This window comes from Phyllostomus discolor, chromosome 1 (assembly GCF_004126475.2).
Source record: "Phyllostomus discolor isolate MPI-MPIP mPhyDis1 chromosome 1, mPhyDis1.pri.v3, whole genome shotgun sequence".
Lineage (NCBI taxonomy): Eukaryota > Metazoa > Chordata > Mammalia > Chiroptera > Phyllostomidae > Phyllostomus > Phyllostomus discolor.
In genome coordinates, this window is record NC_040903.2 from 155,429,502 (window position 1) to 155,450,033 (window position 20,532).

Here is a 20,532-nt window from a genome sequence, read left to right on the forward strand (position 1 = left end):
AGAAGGCACTTCTCACTCGTTGCGTGGAAGGTGGAATCCCCCAGTGCAATGGGGGCGGGGACTACGTCTCGGGGAGTGCTGGGGGACAGCCCGGCGCGAGCCTCGGAGAGGCGAGGGGTTTTTGCGCGAGTGCGAGCTTTAGGGAGGGAGGGCGGAGTCTCGGGGACGGTAGGGCGGGGCTGTGGCGTCATCGTTATGGCGGCAGCGGCTTTGGACGCCGTACGGAGGGAGTTACAAGAATTCCCGGCGGCTGTAAGAGGTGAGTGGGTTTGCTCAGGCTGTGGCGTCCTGGCGTTGGCTGCGAATCAATGTCAAGATGCGGGAGGGGCCGTGGGCATGCCGGGGACCGGATTCCGGAATCGTGTGGCACTGGTGCTTCCTGGACGCAGACGCAAGGCCGTCCTCTCGAGGAGCGCATGTTCTCGTGCACGTGACAGGTTGATGCCTCTTCTCTGATCACTCCCATGTCGATCCTCCTCCAAAGCCGCGGGGAGGAGGGTCTCAGCACTCCTCCTCGCATGTTTGTATGCCCTTGTGGCGTCCTGGAGTGACTGAGTTTGGGCACTGTCCTGTTTCCCACAGCCAGCCCCGCACTGAGTAATCGGGGTAGCGGTGGTCCCTTCCCACCCTTTCCTGTCGGGAAGTCTTTCAGTTGGTCGGATTCTCTCTCTTTGAATTCCTACTGGAACTCTGTTTAAGAACAGACAGTTCTGCAAGCTGGGGGCCCGCGCAGAGCTTGGGGAGAATTGGGGGCAGCTGTACAAGTGATCCCTGTCTCTCCGCTGCTAGGTTTTTGTTTTTCGCTCCCCTTTTTCCCTCCCTCTCCCCCTCCCTTCACCAGTGAATAGAACATGGGCGCATGGTTTAAAAAACAATGGTTTTATAACATAAAGTAAGCTTTCTTCCCATTCCAGACTCCAGTTTGCATTCTTCCAAAAATACTGTTTATATCTACATACATATTACCTCCCTTTTAATACAAATGATAGCCTGCTAAACACACTTGTCTGCATTATGTGTCTTGGAAATCATTCCATATTCCTGCACTTCAGTTTTTTTCACACGTGGATACTAGTGCTGTAATATACTTAATGGTAGGCATGTAGGTCATTCCCAATCTATTATTTTCAGGAGTGCTGCAACGAATATTTTGAGTGTTCATTTAACAAATACAACGATGTGCCACATGTGAAGATAATTTCGTTGTTGTGCAAATATAGAATGTGTACACAACCCTAGATAGTATAGCCTACTACTATAATTGTATGTGCTGTGCATACTTGTATGTGACTGCCGGCGTCACCACAAACCTTATGGGACCACCATTGTATTTATGGCCTGTCATTGACCAAAACATTGTTACATGTAGCCTGTGGCTGTACTTAAGCACTCCAGTGGGCCAGGCTCTGTTCCGTGGATTTAGGATTCATCACTGAGCAAAACCAGTCTCTGCCCTCACAGAGCTTGCAGTTCTAAGTGAGGAGACAACAGTGAGCCATAGACACACTCAGTGAGGAGGTTCCATACAGGATGAGTGCTACTGGGGAGAAACAAAGCAGAATGATAGACCTTGGGATGTAGGGGTGGAGGGCAGGCTACACATTTAGTTTTATTTTTTATTTAATCTTTTTTTTTGGTTGTCAAATGACCTTTAATTGAAATATTTTCATTTGTAGTTCTTAACTAGCCGGGCATCCCCCTGCACCACTGTTGATATCATCTATGATGTCACGAGGGTGGCGGCCATTAACATTGCAGCCCACAGAGTGGGCCATCCCCAGGATCTTGTTAATGGTTCCAGAGTTCTCTAGCTGAAGATCGGTGCCGCATCTGACGGGCAATGTTGACAATCTCACCAAGAGTGATAGTTCCACTGTGCTTAATGTTTTCTTCTTTCTGTCTTGTGGTGGTTCTTTGAGGGCTCTGATGATCAGGGCAGAGGCAGAAGGCACTGCCTCAATCTGGGCCTGTCCTGTGTGGTTAGTTTCACTGTAATCCTCAGACCTTTCCAATCACGGGTTGCTTTGGCGATGTCATCACCAACCTTTTCTGGAGACAGGCTCAGGGGGCCGATCTTGGGGGCCAGGGCAGATGTGGCACCGACTTCCCTGCTGGTGCACCTTAGACATATGACTTTGATCTCATTGGGATTGAACTTCGGCAGCTTGGTGGAGGCAGCTGGTGTCAGATGAACCGAGATTCGGGTTGACTGAAGAAAGTTGCACCTTTGCCTCCTTTGAGCTGAAAGATGAAAGCTGATTTAATCTTTGTTGTATTTTTTTCCCCATTACCATTTAGTCCCCTTATATCCCTCTCCCCCAGCAATCCCCACAGTGTTGTCCATGTCCATGAGTCCTTTAGGTTACACATTTAAATGATATGGTCAGGGTAGGCCTCCTTGATAAGATGACATTAGCGCACAGGCTTGAAGGAGGGAGGGAGGGAGCTGTGCAGACACCTGAGAGAAGGGCACCAGGTGAAGGGCATGGGCGGGCAGAAGTCCTGCAGCGGGAGTGTACCTGGTCGTTCAAGGGACAGTGAAGAGGCCCGTGTGCCTGGAACAGAGTCTTTGTGCACAGGTGTGAGTATGTTTGTTGGCTAAATTTCTATCAGAAAAGTTGGGCCAAAGGAATTGTTTGGATTCCTTTTGAAATTCCCTCACTTGGAAGCCCCGGGAGAAAATAGTAGCCCATTCTCTACAAGAAAACTATTAAATGGTAAGAAAGTAAAACTGAAGTAGCTGCGAAAAGTACAAAGGGTTAAAAAACAGTTGTGATATACTTTAAAAGTCCTAGTGAGAATCATAGGGAGATTCACTGAGCCCCACATCTCCACCCTCCACAGGGCAACTGCCTAGATGGGCTGGTGTGGCCAGGAAGGCCCTCTGCCAGCTCTGTCCTCCGTTCCCTCATCTGCCAGGCAGGGTCCATCTTACCCTCTCGCCAGCGGAGCAGGCACACGTGCCAGCTCTTTCCTTTTCAGTTTTCCTGGGCCCACCAGGGTCTGCCTTCCCACTCAGTTCCAATCTTGGATCTGATGACCTTCACTTTCTGACCGATTGCAAGGCAAAGACACTGGAGAGATGCAGCTGTGAGAGATGGAGCGTGACCTCAGAGGTGAAAATGAATGCAGTGGCTGCTTGGAGCAGGACGCAGTCCCCCATTGGGGGCTGTGACATTCAGGCTAGACCTCAAGGATAAAAATAAAGCAAAGCCCTGTACCCTTTTTAAAAGCTAGGAGAAAGGCATTCCAGTCTGAATGAGTGGTAGGAACAAAGTTTCATACTGCCTTGGTAGTGTGTGGTGACGTGCAGGCACCAGATGAGGAAACCAGACCGGAAAAGTAGGTTGGGCCTGAGTGCATGCCAAGGCAGACAGTGTGTCATAAGGACGAGTGGTAAGTCATCAAAGGACTTTTTTGCTTGAGGTGTGACCAGGTGAGATTATATTTTAGGGAGATGACGGGCCGGGGTGAGGGATGCTTTGAGAGGGAGCAGAATTAAGCCCAAGAAACCAGCTAGTTCACTGCAGCAACCATCCAACCAGGAGCTGTTGGAGACTTGAATTTAACCATTAAGCAAATATTTACTGAATGCCTATTGTGTGCTCAGTATTATTCTAGGTTCCTAGGATGCACCAGTAAACAGGGCAAACATCCCTGCCCTCGTGGAGCTTATATTCTACCAGGAGACCAATAAACAATTTGGATAAGTGAAATACATAGTATGTTAGATGATGATACATGATGGGGAGAGAGGAAAGTAAAGGAAGGGGCATGAGGATTATTGGGAGGGTATAGTTTTTAAGCAGGTAGTGGGGTGGGTGGGTGGGGGGAGTCTTACTGAAGTGATATTTGAGGACTCGAAGGAGGGAGGTGAATGTGGATACCAGCAGAGGAAAGAAGGAGGGGGTAGTTTGAGAGACACAAGAGGTAGTAGAAGCAGTAGGGCTTGGAGACAGTCAATAGGCTGACGGGGGTCAGGAGAGGGAAGAGTCAGGAGAAGAGAGGTTTATTAAGGTGGCACAGGGCTGCTGGAGACTTCCGCGCAGGCAGCACGCTGCGCTCCCTGCCCAGGGCTCCCGGTGGCCTGGTGTCTGGGGATGGTGATGCTACTTTTCCTCCTGTGGTTTTGTGAGGCGGTCTGTCTCCCCAGTTTGGTTGTAAGCTTCCTGCGATGCTGATTGGATCATCCCTTGATACCGCTGCACTGGCCAGGCTGAGTGCTGAGCGCATCCTAGGTACTCAGTAAATATCGCTGTTGGAGAGTGCTTTCCAGAGCCTCAGCCCCCCTCGCCAGCCTCGGAGCCTCGGATCTACTCATGCTGGAGCTCCCAGTACCACCCAGTGGCTGTCTTTCCTAATGGATGCTGGGAGGTCAGCCACTCCAGAGTGGGAAAGCTGAGAGTCGGACATGGTCCCATGGAGGGTGTGGGTTATGGACTGAGCAGCAGCCCCTGGCCCTGTCGGCTTCTGTGGCCCATAGTCGTGTGCTTGTGGGTATGTCACGCTCTCTCCCTTAAATTTCCTGATTGTCTGGGATCCCATGGTCACCAATGGGCATTGTCTAGAGATACAGTGTGACTTGCTCAGGGAGGGCATCCCTTGTGCAGACGGTGGGGCAGCGACTGGGTGCTCTTGGCTTCATCTCTCCCTCGCCTCCCGCTCTTTCCTTTCTCTCAGAGCTCAGCGTGCCTCTTGCTGTGCCCTACCTGGACAAGCCCCCACCTCCACTTCACTTCTACCGGGACTGGGTCTGCCCCAACAGGCCCTGCATCATCCGCAATGCCCTGCAGCACTGGCCGGCCCTCCAGAAGTGGTCACTCCCCTACCTCAGGTTGGGGCTGCCCCGGCGGGATATGGGCGGTGGCTTTGTGGCATCTGGGCAGAAGCCGAATGTCCATTCTTCCAGAGCCACAGTGGGCTCCACGGAGGTGAGTGTGGCTGTGACCCCAGATGGCTATGCGGATGCCGTGCGAGGGGACCGCTTTGTGATGCCTGCCGAGCGCCGCCTGCCTCTGAGCTGTGTGCTCGATGTGCTGGAGGGTCGAACCCAGCACCCAGGAGTCCTCTATGTGCAGAAGCAATGCTCCAACCTGCCCACAGAGCTGCCCCAGCTGCTGCCTGATCTGGAGCCCCATGTGCCCTGGGCCTCTGAGGCGCTGGGTGAGTGAGCAGATGCGGGGGCCCTGCTTACTCTCTCCTGTCAGTGGTGACTTGCCCACACTCTTGGCCCCACAGGGTTAGGTGTTGTGCACTAAACCCTCAGGTTCCCAAGCCTCAGCTTTCCAACAATAAACTACTGAAGATTGCTACCCCTCGCCAGTGGCCCACCTCTACCCTTTCTCCCTGCTCCCTTCCTGCGACCCCACTGCTCCCCACCCAGGTTCTGGCCCGGCATCACTGTAAGGTGGTTATTCCCAGCCTAGCCTTTGGGACACCCTCTTTTAATTCACCCTCTTTCCTCTGACCTGCAGGAAAGATGCCTGATGCTGTGAACTTCTGGCTGGGGGAGGCAGCTGCCGTGACATCTTGTAGGTATCAGGTGGGGAGGAGACCAAGAGTGGAAGGTTGGGCCTGGCCGAAAGTTAGACCGACTTTCCTCTAAGATCCTTCTGGGGTTCTGGGCTCGGACACAAGAGAGGGCCTCCTCTGACAGCTCAGGTGGGGACAGTACCCTCGGCATGTGGGATGGAGGGCACTGTTTCTTCTAGGTCCCTAGAAAGCTTCCCAAAGGCCAGCTGGGCTGGGGAGTGAACTCAGGAGAGCCCTGTTTGCTAGAATTTCCCTCTTGGTGGAGACGAGCCCAGGGCCTGGCAAGTGTCAAGTTCCCGGAAGGCAGAGATCAGAAATGCCAGAAACCTGCCAGCTTTCCCCTCAACCCTCCTCCGACACGGTGTGCTCTTCTCTTACACGATAGCCATCTTGGGGTGCAGGGCCCCAGCATGATTGTTTGCCCCCTCCTGTGCCCTGCCCTCGGGGCCGCCTTTGTGTTGGCAGTGCATAAGGACCACTACGAGAACCTCTACTGTGTGCTCTCGGGAGAGAAACACTTCCTGCTACATCCACCCAGTGACCGGCCCTTCATCCCCTACGGTAGGGACTCGGCTTGCAGGTTCTGCAGGAGCACTAGGTTCTGGGGAGCAGGCAGCCCAAGGCGGAGGGAGGGCAGTAGGGCCCTGGGCCAGAGTTGTGGGCGCTGTGTTTCCACTGCACTAGGGCTCCTAACCTTCTTGCCCCTGTGACCAGGGGATAAGTAAATGGAGCTGGCAAGCCACAGGCCACTTGAGGGGTCCCACACCTTTCTCCCTCTGGTTTCAGAGATGTACACACCAGCAACCTACCAGCTAACTGAAGACGGCTCCTTTGAGATGGTGGATGAGGATGCCATGGAGAAGGTGTTCGCCTTGTTCCTGGGCCCCAGGGAGGGAAGGGTAGGAGCCTGGGCTCTGAGGAGCAGGCCCAGAAGAGCTGGGGCCTCCTGGTGCAGAGCAGGGCAGAGCTCAAGGTGTTTACCTTTGGAGGAGACAGAGTTGGAGGGCCTGGGCCTTAGAGCCTGTCCTGGCATCCACTGTGTCTGCAGGTGCCCTGGATTCCACTGGACCCATTGGCCCCAGACCTGGCTCGGTACCCCACCTACAGTCAGGCCCAGGCCCTGCGCTGCACAGTGAGGGCTGGTGAGATGCTCTACCTGCCAGCCCTGTGGTTCCACCATGTCCAGCAGTCCCATGCTTGCATTGCTGGTGAGGATCTGCCCGTCACCTGGCGGCAGGACCAGCAGGGCATCAGACGGATGGGTGAGGGGGGCTGTGGGTGAGTAGGGAGATCCTCATGCTCACACCTCGTTCTCTCTGCAGTGAATTTCTGGTACGACATGGAGTATGACCTAAAGTACAGTTACTTCCAGCTGCTTGACTCCCTCACGAAGGCCTCAGGCCTTCCTTGACTGATGGAGCCTGGTAAATACTGTTGCCAAGGACAGCTCATGGAAAAGGTCATTTCCCTCTTGGGCCAGGTGAATTCTGGAGGCAGCTTAGAGTCCGAGTGTGCTGGCTCCTGGCCAGGCTCAGCTTGCAATCAGCTCTGCCGGATATCCGGGGGCGGTCTGGAGGGCCTGGGGGCACCAGGCGGGTATGGGTGTGGGCTCCCCCAGGGGAGGCAGTGGCTCAGCCTCGCACCTCCGTGACCCGGGCTGTGTTCATGCCTCAGAGCGTTGGTGTCCTGTCTGTAAAACAGGCAGTGACTGTTCTGCCTCACGGGGTGTTGTGAGGCTGGAGATAGTGTCTGCAGGGGCGGCGTGGGGCCGGCCCAGAGGATGCTTCAATAAAAGATAGCCGTGACTCGTGTGTGCTGATACTTCCTCTTGACGTCACCGTTTGTGGTCTGGCAAGGGCTGAAAGGTGCAGGTAAAAATTTCAGGGTGACTCTGACTGGGGGTGAGGGCTGGGTCCAGGCCTGGCCCGAGGAGCTCTCCGGTGCCAGGACTGCCCCGTTCACGACCGCGCTCCTGCCCGTTGTGGCAGCGGGGCTGACCCCAGTCTCGTCACGATGCTTTGGTGCAGGCCTCCTTGGTTGGGGCCTGCCTGTAAAGCTCCTCCTAGCTTTTTCTCTCCTTCCCTCCTGCTCTCGGGCAGCCGGTGGGGTCTGGTGCCTTGAGGGTCACCCCTGTCCCTCCTATAAGAAGCATAGGTAGGAGGGGACAGGAGCTGCTGCCCCCCCCACCCCACCAGCCCGGCCCTGGAGGTGAAAGAGCCCCCTCTCCTAAGTGCCATCCCGTAGGCCGCAGCCGCGATCACCTGGCACTCAGCTCCAAGGATGGAGGCAGCTGGCTTTGCAGGGCTGTTTCATAGAACAAACCACACCCCTGCCAGGTCATCACCAGGCCCGGGGCACTCCTCTCAGATTGGCCAACCATCCCAGTCAAGACTGGGTATTCCTGCCATACCGGCACCGGGAGGTTGGGAAGGGCCCTGCCGTGGGGGACGCGTCTCTTCCTCTTCCGCTTGCTGCTGCCCTGGGCCTGCCCACTGCTTTCCAGACCTAAGTGGTCCCTCCAGGAAGACAGTGAGCTCTGACAGTGAGCTCTCCTGGGGCTCTCCTCTAGGTGAGGAGGGAAAGCAGGGCTGGATGGGTGGGCACAGGTGGTGATGGCTGGAGAGAACGGATTTCGGGAATGTTAAGCCACCACCACAGGGAGGTCAGTGGCTTCATACAGTTTTAAGATGCCTCATTTCCTGGACAGGTGGATGGTCCAGGAATGAGTGTGGGGCTTGGGTGGAGTGGAGGCGGCTGGGAGGGACCAGGGAGGAGCTTGGAGTCAGCTGGGATATCCCTGGTGCTGGATTACCCCGCTGACAGTCCTCAGTTTTCCAGCCACCGCCAGCCATTCCTTGCTCCAGAGGACTCTCAGCCTCATGGCTCTGGTAAGGCAGGTGGGGAACTGGGCCCGTGCTCTAACCCCTGGCCTACCCCTAATGCTGTTCTTAGCAGAGCTGTGGGCTTCTTGGCCTGGTGCGGTGCGCAGAAGCCAGGGAAGAGGCAGGGTCTTGGGATGAGGGGCCATCCTGGGTTCCTCTTGCCCCTTGGGATAGGCTCCGAGCACAGCTCCCTGGCGCCATGGACCTGGGCCCTGGTGGCTCAGGCCCCCCGCTGCTGTGCTGGGGCCTCAGAAGGCAGGGGCTGCTGCACTGCTCCTTCCAACTCAGCTGCTTGGGTGGGTGGGTGGGGGTCCAGGGCTGACACTGATCGATGAGCTTCCCCGGCCCTTCTCTGGACTCTGTCAGGGCCCTCCCTGAGGTAGGGCTGAAGGCCGAAAGGAAGGACTGGTTGGCACAGGTCTTCCCTGCCTCGGCAGCCTTCCAGCGTCCACACCTCAGACCCAGGGTTGTGGTTTGGATGGAGCCGCCGGAGGGCCGTTGTTAGCCTGACCTGGTCGGATGGGAAGGACAGGACGACCTGTGGGCGGTGTGACCAGGTGGTTGCTGTCTCTACCTTAGCAGACAGCCCATTCCCAGAATTGTTCCCTGGCCAGGGGTGGGGAGTCTGGAGGTGGGGAGCAGCTCAGCTGGGGGCCCGAGGCCAGGCTGGGGCCCTGACGTACCTCTTCCCTGGGCCCCTGCTGCCCAACACCAGCCTCAAGGCTGCTTATCAAGGGTGAGCTGGGGATGTGGGTGAAAGGAGACCAGACCAGCACCTGGAAGCAGGTGAGTGTGGGGACTGAGAGCACAAGCCTGGAGCTGCCTGGTCCAATCCTGGCCTTGAACCTTGGGCCAGTGACTGCTTAGTCCTCCCCCCTCGGTCTTCTTGTGGGGTTGGTCACAGGCAGTCCCCCCACACAGGGTATCTGTGTGAGTGAACGAATCACTGCACAGGAAGACTGGCTCAGAGCCGGCCCAGAGCAGTGTGTCACCTTTGACAGGCGGCGTCAGCAGGGGTCACAGCCTCCATCCCCTGTAGGGCTGTGGTGGGCAGGCCTGGGCCTTGTGGTTCAGGATTAGGCCTCGAGGGGTCTCCGTAGCCTCCCCTTAGGCCCTTGTCTCCTTTGGGTCTCTCTGCCCACAGCACACCCAGCCCTTTCTCTCTCCTCTGCAGGCAAAGGTGCCCGGGACCTGCCTGCTCACCGTCCGTGTCCTGCAGGCCTGTGGCCTGCCCTCCAAGGACCTAGGTGAGTGCTGGGCCCAGGGTGGGTGACAGTTATGCCAGTGCAGTCAGGGTGGGCAGGGGCAGAGGGAAGAGGTGTGAGTAGGGCTGGGTGTGCAGGGGCCTCCCGGAGAGGGCACCGAGTGGGGGTTCTGGGTGGGAAGTCACAGCGGGGACTCTGCCTCTGCTCTCCCTGCCTCCTGACCCAGCCTCATTCCTTGGGTCTCTAGGTCTTCCTGGGCTGCCTGTGACGGAAGGACGTGGGCTTTGGGTGGCCAGGCTGGGAAGGGCCCTTGGCTGTCCTTCACCAGGCACCCGTTCTTCCTTCCCACAGTGACCCCCTCTGACTGCTATGTGACTCTCTGGCTGCCCACAGCCTGCGGCCACAGGCTGCAGACACGCACAGTTAAGAACAGCAGAAACCCCATCTGGAATCAGAGCTTCCGCTTCCGAATTCACAGCCAGCTCAAGGTGGGTGGGCCTGGAGTCAGCCCAGCCCTTCTCGCTGTCTCTGTCCACTGCCCCTGTCCCCTCCTGGACCTTCATCCCCTGCCCCAGCCACCTTCCTATCCTATCCCTCCTCCCTGCAGCCCCTCCCTCTGTCCCCTTCCAGAACGTTGTGCAGCTGCAAGTCTTCGACCAGGACCTTCTGACCAGCGACGACCCTGTGCTGTCGGTGCTGTTTGATGTGGGGACTTTGCGGGCTGGGGAGTTCCGCCGAGAAATCTTCCCCCGGAACCCTCAGGCAAGGCTGCATGCACCCAGGGCAGGGGAGGGCCTCCACCCGGGGGAGGGGAGATGGCTTGTGAGGCTTCCCTGGCTTCACAGAGGCCTCTGCCAACCAGTAGCTGCAGTCCCCTGAGAAGCAATCCTGTCCCCAGCCCTCTTTTTGACACCTAAGCCAAGGGCAGCTCTCTTGGGGCAGCCCAGAGGGGGTGGACAGAGCAGCCTGGCCGTGGATGGTGGCTCTCCCCGCCGGGCCCAGCAGCCCCAGCTGGCATCTGGGTTGGAATCTGCCCTCTCTCGCTCTCTTCCCCACTCCTTCCCCTCTCCCTCCCCGCCACCTCTCTCTCTCTCCCCTCATTCTAACTGGCTTCTCTCTCCAGGGTGAGCAGCGGCTGGAAGTTGAATTTCGGCTGCAGAGCCTGTGAGTCGGGACCATGGGACAGTGTCCGGGTGGGAGTGTGTCCCTTCTGGGAAGGTCAGGGCCCAGTGCACCCAGAACCGACACCCCTCCCTGGCAGCCACCCAGCGGCAGAGGAGGAATGCCTGGGCCCCCTTGGGGGTGCGCGCCGGGGAACCTGGGCTCCCACTGAGGATCACCAGGGCCTCTTTTCAGGACCGACTGTGCTGAGCAGCTCATCAGTAATGGCATCCTGGTGGTGAGTTAAGAACCCTCCCTCAAGCCATCTGCTTGCTGTCCTCCCCGAGCTTCAGGCCCGCCCCGGGGTCCGGGGGGCACCGTGGGATTTCAGTTTCTCAAGAGGCTACAACCTCCAGCAAGTGTTCAGTCACTTGGGCCACCGTCACAAAGTGCTGAGGGACAAGAACCAGGGTACTGGGAGGGTGGGGGCCTCTCACGGGGAGGGTTTGTGTCTGAGGGGCTCTCTTGTGACTCAGGCCCGGGAGCTCTCCTGCTTGCACGTCCGACTGGAGGAGACTGGGGGCCAGGAGGGTGAGTCCCTGACCCCTGGGATAGCCCTCACACTTGTCTTCCCCTTTCAAGGGGAGCCTGGCGGGGGCCTTGCACTCGAGGCCCTCAGCTCTCGGGCAGGAGGAGGGGTCGGGGGGAAGCCCCAGATCCATACTGGGGCTTTTTCCCTTAGTCCTCAGAAGGGCTGTAGAGGGGAAAGTCCATCTCCAGCCTTGGCCTGGGCCACAGGTCCATCACAGTGGGGTGGAGGAAGTGCCCCCCATACCCCTTGAGCGAGATGAGGGCCTCCGGGCTGAGATCCTATCCCCAACCTCTGCTCTGGTATTGTTTCCAGGGTCAGAAGGCAGAGTTCAGCTTGTGGTTCCCGGGTCCTATGAGGGTCCACAGGAGGCCTCCGTGGGCACCACCTCCTGCTTTCATTGCCCGGCGTCTTGGGAGCAGGAGCTGAGTGTTCGTCTGCAGGTAGCGTGCCGTGCGCTCCCGCCAGGGGCCCACAGAGTCTCCCTCCTCCTCTCAGCACTCCTCCCAGCCTGTCCCTCTGCTCACCTGGAGCCCCCCGACCCCTCTTCACTCCCTGGCAGAGTCAGGCACCCTGGTAGGAGTGCAGGGCTGATGCTGGCATTGTGCCCCCCTTCCCGCTGCTTCTCTGTCACTCCCAGGGACAGTTGGCAAAGTCCTTGACAGAAAGGAAAGGTAGAGAGCCTTAGTTTTTCCTTCACCCCCCTTGTAGGATGCCCCCCAGGAGCAACTGAAGGTGCCCCTGAGGGCCCTGCCCTCTGGCCAAGCAGTGAGACTCGTCTTCCCCACGTCCCAGGTACTGGTCGCCGGAGGAGGAAAGCCAGATGTGCAGGCAGGGCCAGGCGCCAGGCCTGGGGGAGCTGGCCTGCTTCAGTGGCAGCTTTTGTCCGCGGGCTGTGCCCTGGACACATGCTGGACCAGGCTCTGAGTGTCCCTGCCTTCAGGTGTCAGGCCTGGCCCCTGTGGAGGTGGCTGGGGCCCTGAGGGATCGTGGGGACACCATGGGGTGGGGCTCAGGCTGGGGTGAGAGGAACGGGTGGTCTGCCTTTGTGACCGGCGCATTCATGATTTTCAGGAGCCCCTGATGAGGGTGGAGCTGAAAAAAGAAGAAGGGTGAGAGTCCGGGCTGGGCACTGAGAAAGGTCACTGGGGAAGAAAGCAGCCAGAGATGGTGGCCGAGGGCCGGCCGCACAGCCCAGAGGAGCGAAGGGAGAGATGGAGTGGCTTCCCAGCACAACCCCCTGCAGTGGTCTCTTAGATGCCCAAGGGTCTGCCCCAGGGTGTAGCACGATGTGTAGGGAGCCTTAGCAGTAAAGGCTCATTTTAACGTTTTCTTTGCATCTCTGCTTTAGTTGAAGTGGGTGTGTGCCTAGCCCAGTGCCTGGCACTTGGGAGGCACTTGATAAACATTTGGCTGGAGAAGCAGGTAGAAGGTTGGGAGAGTGTTTTGAGGCAGGGAGAGGGCAAGGAAGCCAAGAGAAGACAGAAATCGAGCTACTTTGGGTGGTGGCTGTTGTGGGTGGACCTTAGCTAACCTTCACGGGAGGAGCAGTCACCGGCCCTGGCCTTCCACGTGCCTGGGAGACTAGCCATTCACCACGAGGGCGTGGGAACACTGGTTCCTGTCCCCTGGAGTGGTCACTTTTGGGTGGGCGAGGGAGAGGCGCTGAGAGGCGGCTGTGGATCTGTGCTGTTGGGTTGCACCCAGGGGCCCGTCTGCACCTGGGACCCTGGAGGGGCCTCTTTAGTCACCAGTGTTCCTAGTTCTGTGAATCTGCTTTGCTGTGCCCCCCACGTGCATCCCCGCCTGGGTCTGGGCTCACCCTTTCCCCGTGTCATCCAGCTGTTGCACTTCTGCCGGTTCGCAGGCAGAGGGGTGAGGGCCGGGGAGGGGAAGGAGGGAAGAGATGGCACTGGGCTTTTCAGGGAAGCAGACACAGCTTCCCTTTCTCTGATGAGACCCGGGACCTGCCTCATGGACCCTTCTTCCCACTCAGTCCGAAGGAGCTGGCCGTGCGGCTGGGCTGCGGGCCCTGTGCGGAGGAGCGTGCCTTCCTGAGCAGGAGGAAGCCGGTGGTGGCCAAGGCCCTGAAGCGGGCCCTGCAGCTCGAGGGAGACCTGCAGGAGGATGAGGTCTGGGGCTGGGCGGGCTGGGCCCAGAGCCCCTGCCAAGTTCTGTAACTTGATGTTCTCTAACCAAACCAGAGTGGGTGCCGCCAGCCAGGCTGGGGCCCGCCCCCTCTCTGCCTGTCCCCGCTCGCTGCCCTCTCCCTTGATGATATCAGGGGATCGGTCCCATTGAATTCTGAGCACTGCATGAGACTCTTGGGGCTTGCACGCCGCCCCACTGGGCTAGCGTTCCTTCTCATTGTTTCTCAATCCTTGGCCTGGTCCAGGCTGTGAGATGGCCTGTGGGACGTACACTGTGGGGGCCGCCTGCTGGCCTGTCCCAACCTTGGCATCTCCTAGGGAGGTGACCCCTCCTTGCAAGAGGGAGAGGGGGGCCTACATGGGCAATTTTTGAGGTGGCCCTGTGGCTTCCAGAGGTGATGATCACCAGACTACTTAGGGGCCAGAGGTGAGGAGACGAGGCCTAGAACTTGCCTGGTCCATTTTCCCTGGAGTCCTTAAACCTGGACAAGCCCGACCCTCAAGAGGCCCCTTCTGACTAGACCCTCTGCAGGCCTGGCTAGGGCTGATCCCAAGTGCCCTGATCAGATTTTGAGCAGCCTTAGCTGTGGGCGGGCTGAGCTTCCTACCTCGTCTTCCCACCGCTTGGCCTTCCCCTCCCTGAGGCCCTCTGAGGCCCGGCTGCCCTCTCTTTCAGATCCCAGTAGTAGCTATTGCGGCCACCGGCGGTGGGATCCGAGCGATGACTTCCCTGTACGGGCAGCTGGCCGCCCTGAAGGAGCTGGGCCTCTTGGATTGCGTTTCCTATATCACAGGGGCCTCGGGGTCTACCTGGTGAGCTGGTGGCGGACTGAGTACAGGAGCCTGGGAGTGGCCGTTGGTTGTGGCAGGGGGAGCGGGTGGTGAGGCTCTCAGACCGCGTAGGCCTCTGTGACCAGTCGGAAGGGCCGAGAACATGCACGTGCCGGGGAGACAGGTGCTCAGGGGGGCCCCTGGGAGGCGCCCGCCAGGCTGTTGTCCTAGAACAGAGCTCAGGGTGTGCGATAGGGCCCTCGAGTGATGGTCCCACTGGCCTTGGCTTTTTCCAGGGCTTTGGCTAACCTCTATGAGGACCCAGAGTGGTCTCAGAAGGACCTGGCAGGCCCCACTGAGCTGCTGAAGACCCAGGTGACAAAGAGCAAGCTGGGCGTGCTGGCCCCCAGCCAGCTGCAGCGGTACCGTCAGGAGCTGGCTGAGCGTGCCCAGCTGGGCTACCCGACCTGCTTCACCAACCTGTGGGCCCTCATCAACGAGGCGCTGCTGCACGACGAGGTCCAGAGAGGGGAGCAGGCCTGGGCGGCAGGCGGGAAAGGCCCCGGGCACCAGGAAGCCACGGCTTTAGGCTCAAATCATCACCCTCTCCCCAGCCCCACGACCACAAACTCTCAGACCAGCGGGAGGCTCTAAGTCACGGTCAGAATCCTCTGCCCATCTACTGTGCCCTCAACACCAAGGAGAAGAACCTGACCACCTTCGAATTCGGAGGTGAGCGGCCTGGGTCTGAGACCTGTGCCGGCAGGGTGGGCAGGGGCAGGGGGAGGTGGGTGATACACCCACGTCTTCTGGGACAGGCCCCACACTTTCCAGAGACTGTCATCCAGGCGTTGGGGTGAGGGCAAGGGCCTCGGGTCTCAAGGCCAGAGTGCCAGCAGGAAGGCTGGGCCTCCGGGTCACCAGGCCGCCCTGATCTGAAGCCCGTGGTGGCTGTGTTGGGGCCGAGGGCCCTCAGGTTCTGGGCCCCACGGTAAGGCTGTGCAACTTCCTCACAGAGTGGTGTGAATTCTCCCCCTACGAGGTCGGCTTTCCCAAGTATGGCGCTTTCGTCCCCTCCGAGCTCTTTGGCTCTGAGTTCTTCATGGGGCGGCTGATGAAGCAGCTGCCTGAGTCCCGCATCTGCTTCCTGGAAGGTGCAGAGGCTGCAAGACTGCAGGAGCAGGGGTGGCAGGGAGCATGGGCCCAGGGAGGTGGTGGGCTTTGACCTTCCCAGGTCAGTCCCGGAAATGTTTCCTGGTCCAGGGTGGGCCTGGGGGAAGGGTCAGGTGGTGACGGGATCGGGGGGGCTCTCTTCTCCGCGTGTCCCCTCAGGTATCTGGAGCAATCTGTATGCAGCCAACCTCCAGGATAGCTTGTACTGGGCCTCCGAGCCCAGCCAGTTCTGGGACCGCTGGGCACGGGACCAGGCCGGCCTGGGTAGGTGCCGGGACTCCTCGTGACGGTGCAGCGGGGCCGCCAGTGGACTGGGTTCGGGGTAGGCGGGGTGGCTCTCAGGCCTTTCAGAGTCCACAGAGGCAGGGACAGAGGCCCAGAGGTATCCATTTCCTGCGAGACACCCCACTTCCTCCCCTCCTGACTGTGCAGATAAGGAGCAGATCCCCCTTCTGAAGACAGAAGAGCCTCCCACGGTGACCAGCAGGATTGCCGAGTTTTTCACCAACCTTCTGACGTGGCGGCCACTCACCCAGGCCACCCACAACTTTCTGCGTGGCCTCCATTTCCACAAGGACTACTTTCAGCACCCTCACTTCTCCACCTGGAAAGGTGTCTGCTTCTCGCCAGTCTCAGCTCTCCAGCCCTCCCCCGGCTGCCCAAACCTCGGGTCCCCGGTCCACACACCCGTACTCTGTAGCCCCTTGTCCCCAAGGCTGCTTGGAGTGAGAGTCCCCCTTTTCTCTCCTTATGTTGGGGATTGGGGCCCACCTTCAGGGCCTCAGGAAGTGGAGGTGCTGCTCCCGTGAGAGCAGGGCCGGCGGCACGGAGCTGGCACGAGGCTCGAGGGGCTGGTGGCCCGAGCACCTGTGACAGCTGCTTCTCTACCCCGTCCCCCCAACCTTTCCAGCCACCAAACTGGATGGGCTCCCCAACAAGCTGACACCCGCAGAGCCCCACCTTTGCCTGCTAGATGTCGGCTACTTCATCAACACCAGCTGCCCACCCCTCCTGCAGCCCGCCCGGGACGTGGACCTCATCCTGTCGCTGGATTACAACCTCCATGGAGCCTTTCAGGTGGGCTGCGGGCGGGCTCGGGAGGCGGTGGGAACCCCCAGCCTGGCCTGACATCTGGGCTCATGCTGCCGGGGCAGTCTGCTTCGGCATCCAGGACGGTCCCACCTCCCCTTAGGGCCGTGTGCGTGGGAACTGCGTTCCTGGAGTCCTCAGCCCGGGAACCTCACTCCGCTCAGCGGGTTGGAGTGCAGGGCAGACTGGCATTGTGTTTAAATGCACTGTACGTCCCGGTTCCCTTTGCTGTGCCGGCATACCCAGGGGGTCCTGGGGCCCCTGCCTGAGTTTCCTGTGGGTCCAGCGGAGGTCTCTGCCTCCCAGTTGCAGAACCTGGGCACTGTTGGCAGCCCGCTCAGTGAGCCCGGTGGGGCTGCAGCAGGAGCTGTTGGGTTCAAGTGGGTTTCCAGGCCTGGCCTGGCGCTGCCGGGCCCAGCGGTCTGAGTCGGCCTTCAGGCACTAAGTCCTGCGTGTGTGCACGGACGGCCACGTCTGGTCAGCATCCCTCTGACGCCACCCCTGCCCGCCCTGCAGCAGCTGCAGCTCCTGGGCCGGTTCTGTCGGGAGCAGGGCATCCCGTTCCCGCCCATCTCGCCCAGCCCCGAGGAGCAGCATCAGCCTCGGGAGTGCCACCTGTTCTCGGACCCCGACTGCCCCGAAGCCCCTGTGGTGCTGCACTTCCCCCTGGTCAGCGACTCCTTCCAGGAGCACTCGGCCCCTGGTGAGTCGCCGTCCCAGCCCCCACCTTGCCCTCCAGGTGCCCCGGGCCTGCCCCTCGCCCCACTGCCTCCATCCCTTAGGTCTCCCCAAAGGACGCGTTGCCCTGTGTGTCGGGCTGCTCTCTCTCCACTAGGCGTCCCCCGGACAGCGGAGGAGAAGGCGGCCGGGCAGGTGAACCTGTCTTCATCCAACTCCCCCTACCACTACTCGAAGGTGACCTACAGCCAGGAGGACGCGGACAAGCTGCTCCGCCTGACGCATTACAACATCTGCAACAACCAGGAGCGGCTGCTGGAGGCCTTGCGCGAGGCCGTGCGGCGGCGGAGGCAGCGCAAGCCCCAGTGACGGCGGCACCTGGCCCGGGGCCCCTGCCCGGCCCACCGCCCCAGACTTTCCCAGGCTCCCTCCCGGCCTGCCTGGCCACTCTGGTTAAGTTAGAACAGAGACCATTGTCACCGGGCACTCTGAGAACTCCGGGGGTGCAGATGGCCCTGCCGGGGGCTCCCAGCCCTCTCAGAGGCCCCCTGCGGTGTGCACCGAGCACCACCCAGATGTGGCACTGAAGCCACCAGCAAGCCTGCCATGGACGCTGCCGGGTAGGTCGAGCCTTCTAACCAGTGCGGGAGCCTGGGCCCCGTGACGTGGGCCGGAGACGACTTCCCTCCCTCCAAGGCAGGCGGAGACTCAGTGTGTCAGCGGGGCAGAGGTGGGCGCCCGGAGCAGCCCTGCCGTCTGTGTGCCGGCCCACCCCCTCGCTACCCTGCATAATTGTACAGAGTGACATCGAGCGCTTTACACATTACAGAGGCCCGTGCTGACGCGAGGCGTTATCTGAGATTCTGTCATTGCTGCTAAGAAGGGACATGTTATTCCAGGCACTTGGTCGCACAGGGCAAGGACTGGTTTAAGAAACAAACCGTCTCCCCCCCCACCTCTCGGAGCTAGCCGTCAGCAGGGGCTTCCCCTGAAACGAGGGTCATCTGCTCTCGACAAAGTAGGCAGGAGGCCACCGCGGCCTCTGGGGCAGGGAGAGGTGAGGGGGCGTCTCTGCTGTTGCAGCCCCGGCCCTGCCCAGGTGAGCAGACTTGCAGGCAGTGAGAGCTGGCACCGCTGTCCCCACCTGGTCAGGGACCTTCGTGGTGTGGCCAGGGACTCAATCAGGGGGCTGCTTCCCGTCCCACAGTGGGGGTGGCCAGAGCTGGGACCAGATGAGCCAAAGGGAGAGGCTAGAGGCATGGCTCCACCGAGCTCTGACCTCGGGTACGGGGTTGCGGGGGGCATCTATTTCTTAACGAGGAACGGTCTCTTCCCGAAGTCAGTAGGGCCGTGGGAGCTGCGTCTTGTTCTGGTCCCCGAGAGGGTGTCCTCACTTGTAGCCCCGAGGTTTGGTGGCGCCTCAGAGTTCGCTTCAGGGCCCAGGCCTGTGGAGGGGACAGGGCGGCAGAGTGAACCTGGGGCCTAGCGCACCAGGCCGCCACGTCCCCTGGGACACCTGGCCACCTCTTCCTCACTCCGGGTGGGTGTGGACACTAGGAGTGGGCATGGCGTGCGGGGCGGGCAGGAGACGGTTGGTTCTCCCTGCACCTGCCTGCCCTGGCCCAGCGGCTCTCCGTCCCTGTCCTGGGCATGTGGCCGGAGTCACAGCAGGAGAAATGGCTGCCCGGGTAGCCTGAGAAGCCCCCGTGTCCAGGAGCACGAGGCCGCTCACTCAGTGGCCCATCGCCTGAATCGTAGGCCGGAGCCCGCGGGTCCTGCAGGGGTGTGAGCGGACGCCCCCTGAGACCGCGGGCGTGGCTGCCACCCAGGGTGCTGTGGGCGCTCCCCCAGCCCCGGGCCGTTGTCTCCGCGTGGCTGCCCTGTTCTCGTGCCTGTGTTACCACGTGTCTCTGTGCGTGCATCTCTGTGCATACCTGTCTGGGTGGTGTGTGTGTCTCTGACACTGGGTTTTCCCTGTGTGTGTGAACCTGTGTGTGGGCCTTAGGGTCTGTGGGGGTGTGTGTGGGCGGTGTTCTGACTCCTGGTCTCTCAGGGACAGTGAGGCTGCCCTTTCTTCTTGGAGCAGGGCCTGGGTGCGTGGACTGGGGAAAGCAGGAGGACGGAGGCACAGAGCAGGGGTGCAGGGGAGGAGGGGGAACAAGGAGTGAGGGCTGTGTGGGCCCCGGGTGGCAGAGCCGGGCGGCCTCTCCAGCATGGGCAGAGGGACCCAGGTGCCTCTCACCTCAGCTCTGGCCTGAGCAGGAGCGGTGCTGGGAGCCTGACACAGCGTCCTCCTCAGGGCCGGCTGTCTGCGGGAGCTCCAGGGGCTGTGGGTGGCCGTCCATGCACCCATGCGTCTCCCCCGGCGAGGAGGGCGAGGAGGGCAGGGGGCAGCCATGGAATCTGTGGGGGAAGGGGAGACTCGTGACCCTGATTCTACTGTCGCTGCTGAGAGTGAGCGGGGGTCCCACCAGCTGGGGTGGGTGCTGGGCTTTCTATTTCCCGGGGGTGGTCAGGTGGGGGTGACTCCACCCACTAGCAGTGTAGGGCTGAGTCTCGGCACCTCCACTGAGGAGGGCAGCGTCTGTGCTGCCCGTGGAGGCCCAGGCCGCTGCCCTCACGCCCGGCGCCCTACCTCAGCGGAGTGGCCATGCCGGGCACCTCCTCAGCAGCACGCTCAGCCAGGGGGTCCAGCGGTCTGGCTGTGAGCTCTGGGCTTAGACTGTGGGCTGCAGAGTAAGGGAAGGACCCCCGTCACTGGTCACGCCAGGCCTGTTGCTCAGCCAGCTGCAGGCAGAGTCGCTGCAGGCTCTCTCCTCCTGGCTGTGGTCTGAAAGTTTTCTCCCCACCCTGCCTGGCCTAGCAATTCCTGTGCTGGAGTCCTAACCCCAAGGTGACACTAATGGGAGGAGACTTTGGGTGGTGATTAGGTCTTGAGGGCAGGCCTGTATAAAAGCCCCCAGAGAGCCCCGCACCCCTCCCGCTGTGCGAGGACACGGGGAGGAGGCACCACCTGCAGCCAGAGGCCAGGCCAACCCTCCCCAGGCGCCCAGTCTGTCCGTTCCTTCGCCTTGGACTTCCCAGTCTCCAGAACTGTGAGAAATAAATGTCCGTTGGTTGTAACTACCCAGTCTGTGGTATTTTTGTTATAGCAGCCCAGACCGACTAAGACGCCCCCACTTCCAGATGCCCCTTGAGCACCAAGCTTGGTCCATGTGGGGGTGCAGGCCAGGCACCCCTGGGGCAGGTCACCCCAGTGCATCCCACCTCCTACAAGGCCAAATGTTGGTGGCTAAGAAACTCAAAACCCCTTGGGGATTCTGGATGGGCAGTCTCAGGGAGACCCCAGAGGAGCACAGATG

At 60.1% G+C, this 20,532-nt stretch overlaps 3 protein-coding genes and 1 pseudogene across 5 annotated transcripts in view; 2 read left to right on the top strand and 2 right to left on the bottom strand.

The window, feature by feature from the left end:
• Positions 1 to 172: 172 nt before the first annotated feature.
• Positions 173 to 7,337, top strand: JMJD7 (jumonji domain containing 7). Its single transcript, XM_028507548.2, has 8 exons — positions 173 to 259; positions 4,681 to 4,834; positions 4,910 to 5,163; positions 5,475 to 5,531; positions 5,998 to 6,093; positions 6,319 to 6,395; positions 6,581 to 6,740; positions 6,855 to 7,337. Exons 1-8 carry the CDS (start codon positions 196 to 198, stop codon positions 6,941 to 6,943), a joined length of 951 nt encoding a protein of 316 aa, XP_028363349.1. The 5' UTR covers positions 173 to 195; the 3' UTR covers positions 6,944 to 7,337.
• LOC114491516 lies at positions 1,602 to 2,487 on the bottom strand (annotated as a pseudogene).
• On the top strand, positions 6,880 to 18,623 carry PLA2G4B (phospholipase A2 group IVB). 3 transcript variants are annotated; one of them, XM_036032013.1, is made up of 20 exons: positions 6,880 to 7,012; positions 9,589 to 9,661; positions 9,971 to 10,107; positions 10,250 to 10,381; positions 10,743 to 10,783; positions 10,976 to 11,018; positions 11,257 to 11,311; positions 11,625 to 11,752; positions 12,021 to 12,104; positions 12,384 to 12,421; positions 13,306 to 13,441; positions 14,136 to 14,272; positions 14,527 to 14,749; positions 14,845 to 14,962; positions 15,247 to 15,384; positions 15,563 to 15,667; positions 15,836 to 16,015; positions 16,314 to 16,480; positions 17,009 to 17,195; positions 17,328 to 17,617. In XM_036032013.1, the coding sequence occupies exons 1-20, from the start codon at positions 6,947 to 6,949 to the stop codon at positions 17,537 to 17,539; spliced, it is 2,400 nt and encodes a 799-aa protein (XP_035887906.1). In that variant the 5' UTR covers positions 6,880 to 6,946; the 3' UTR covers positions 17,540 to 17,617. The 3 variants fall into 3 exon arrangements, with proteins under 3 accessions (XP_035887906.1, XP_035887902.1, XP_028363348.1); XM_036032009.1 differs by lacking the exon at positions 6,880 to 7,012 and adding an exon at positions 7,464 to 8,420 and having other exon boundaries at positions 17,074 to 17,195; positions 17,328 to 18,623; XM_028507547.2 differs by lacking the exon at positions 6,880 to 7,012 and adding an exon at positions 7,464 to 8,420.
• Positions 18,624 to 19,413: 790 nt separating this feature from the next.
• The window catches only part of SPTBN5 (spectrin beta, non-erythrocytic 5), a 47,334-nt gene continuing 46,215 nt past the window's right edge, over positions 19,414 to 20,532 (bottom strand). Inside the window, 3 exon segments of the mRNA XM_036017340.1 lie at positions 19,414 to 19,573; positions 19,806 to 19,899; positions 20,207 to 20,263. Of these exon segments, the coding sequence (XP_035873233.1) occupies positions 19,414 to 19,573; positions 19,806 to 19,899; positions 20,207 to 20,263 (311 nt within the window).

Excerpts from the sequence above, each read along its gene's own strand:
- PLA2G4B (XM_036032009.1), top strand. Across the intron at positions 9,662-9,970 it reads CCTGCCCTCCAAGGACCTAG|TGACCCCCTCTGACTGCTAT; the intron begins GTGAGTGCTGGG and ends TCCTTCCCACAG. Across the intron at positions 12,422-13,305 it reads GAGCTGAAAAAAGAAGAAGG|TCCGAAGGAGCTGGCCGTGC; the intron begins GTGAGAGTCCGG and ends CTTCCCACTCAG.
- JMJD7 (XM_028507548.2), top strand. The coding sequence starts at position 196 with ATGGCGGCAGCGGCTTTGGACGCCGTACGGAGGGAGTTACAAGAATTC. Across the intron at positions 4,835-4,909 it reads TGGTCACTCCCCTACCTCAG|AGCCACAGTGGGCTCCACGG; the intron begins GTTGGGGCTGCC and ends CCATTCTTCCAG. Across the intron at positions 6,396-6,580 it reads ATGAGGATGCCATGGAGAAG|GTGCCCTGGATTCCACTGGA; the intron begins GTGTTCGCCTTG and ends CTGTGTCTGCAG.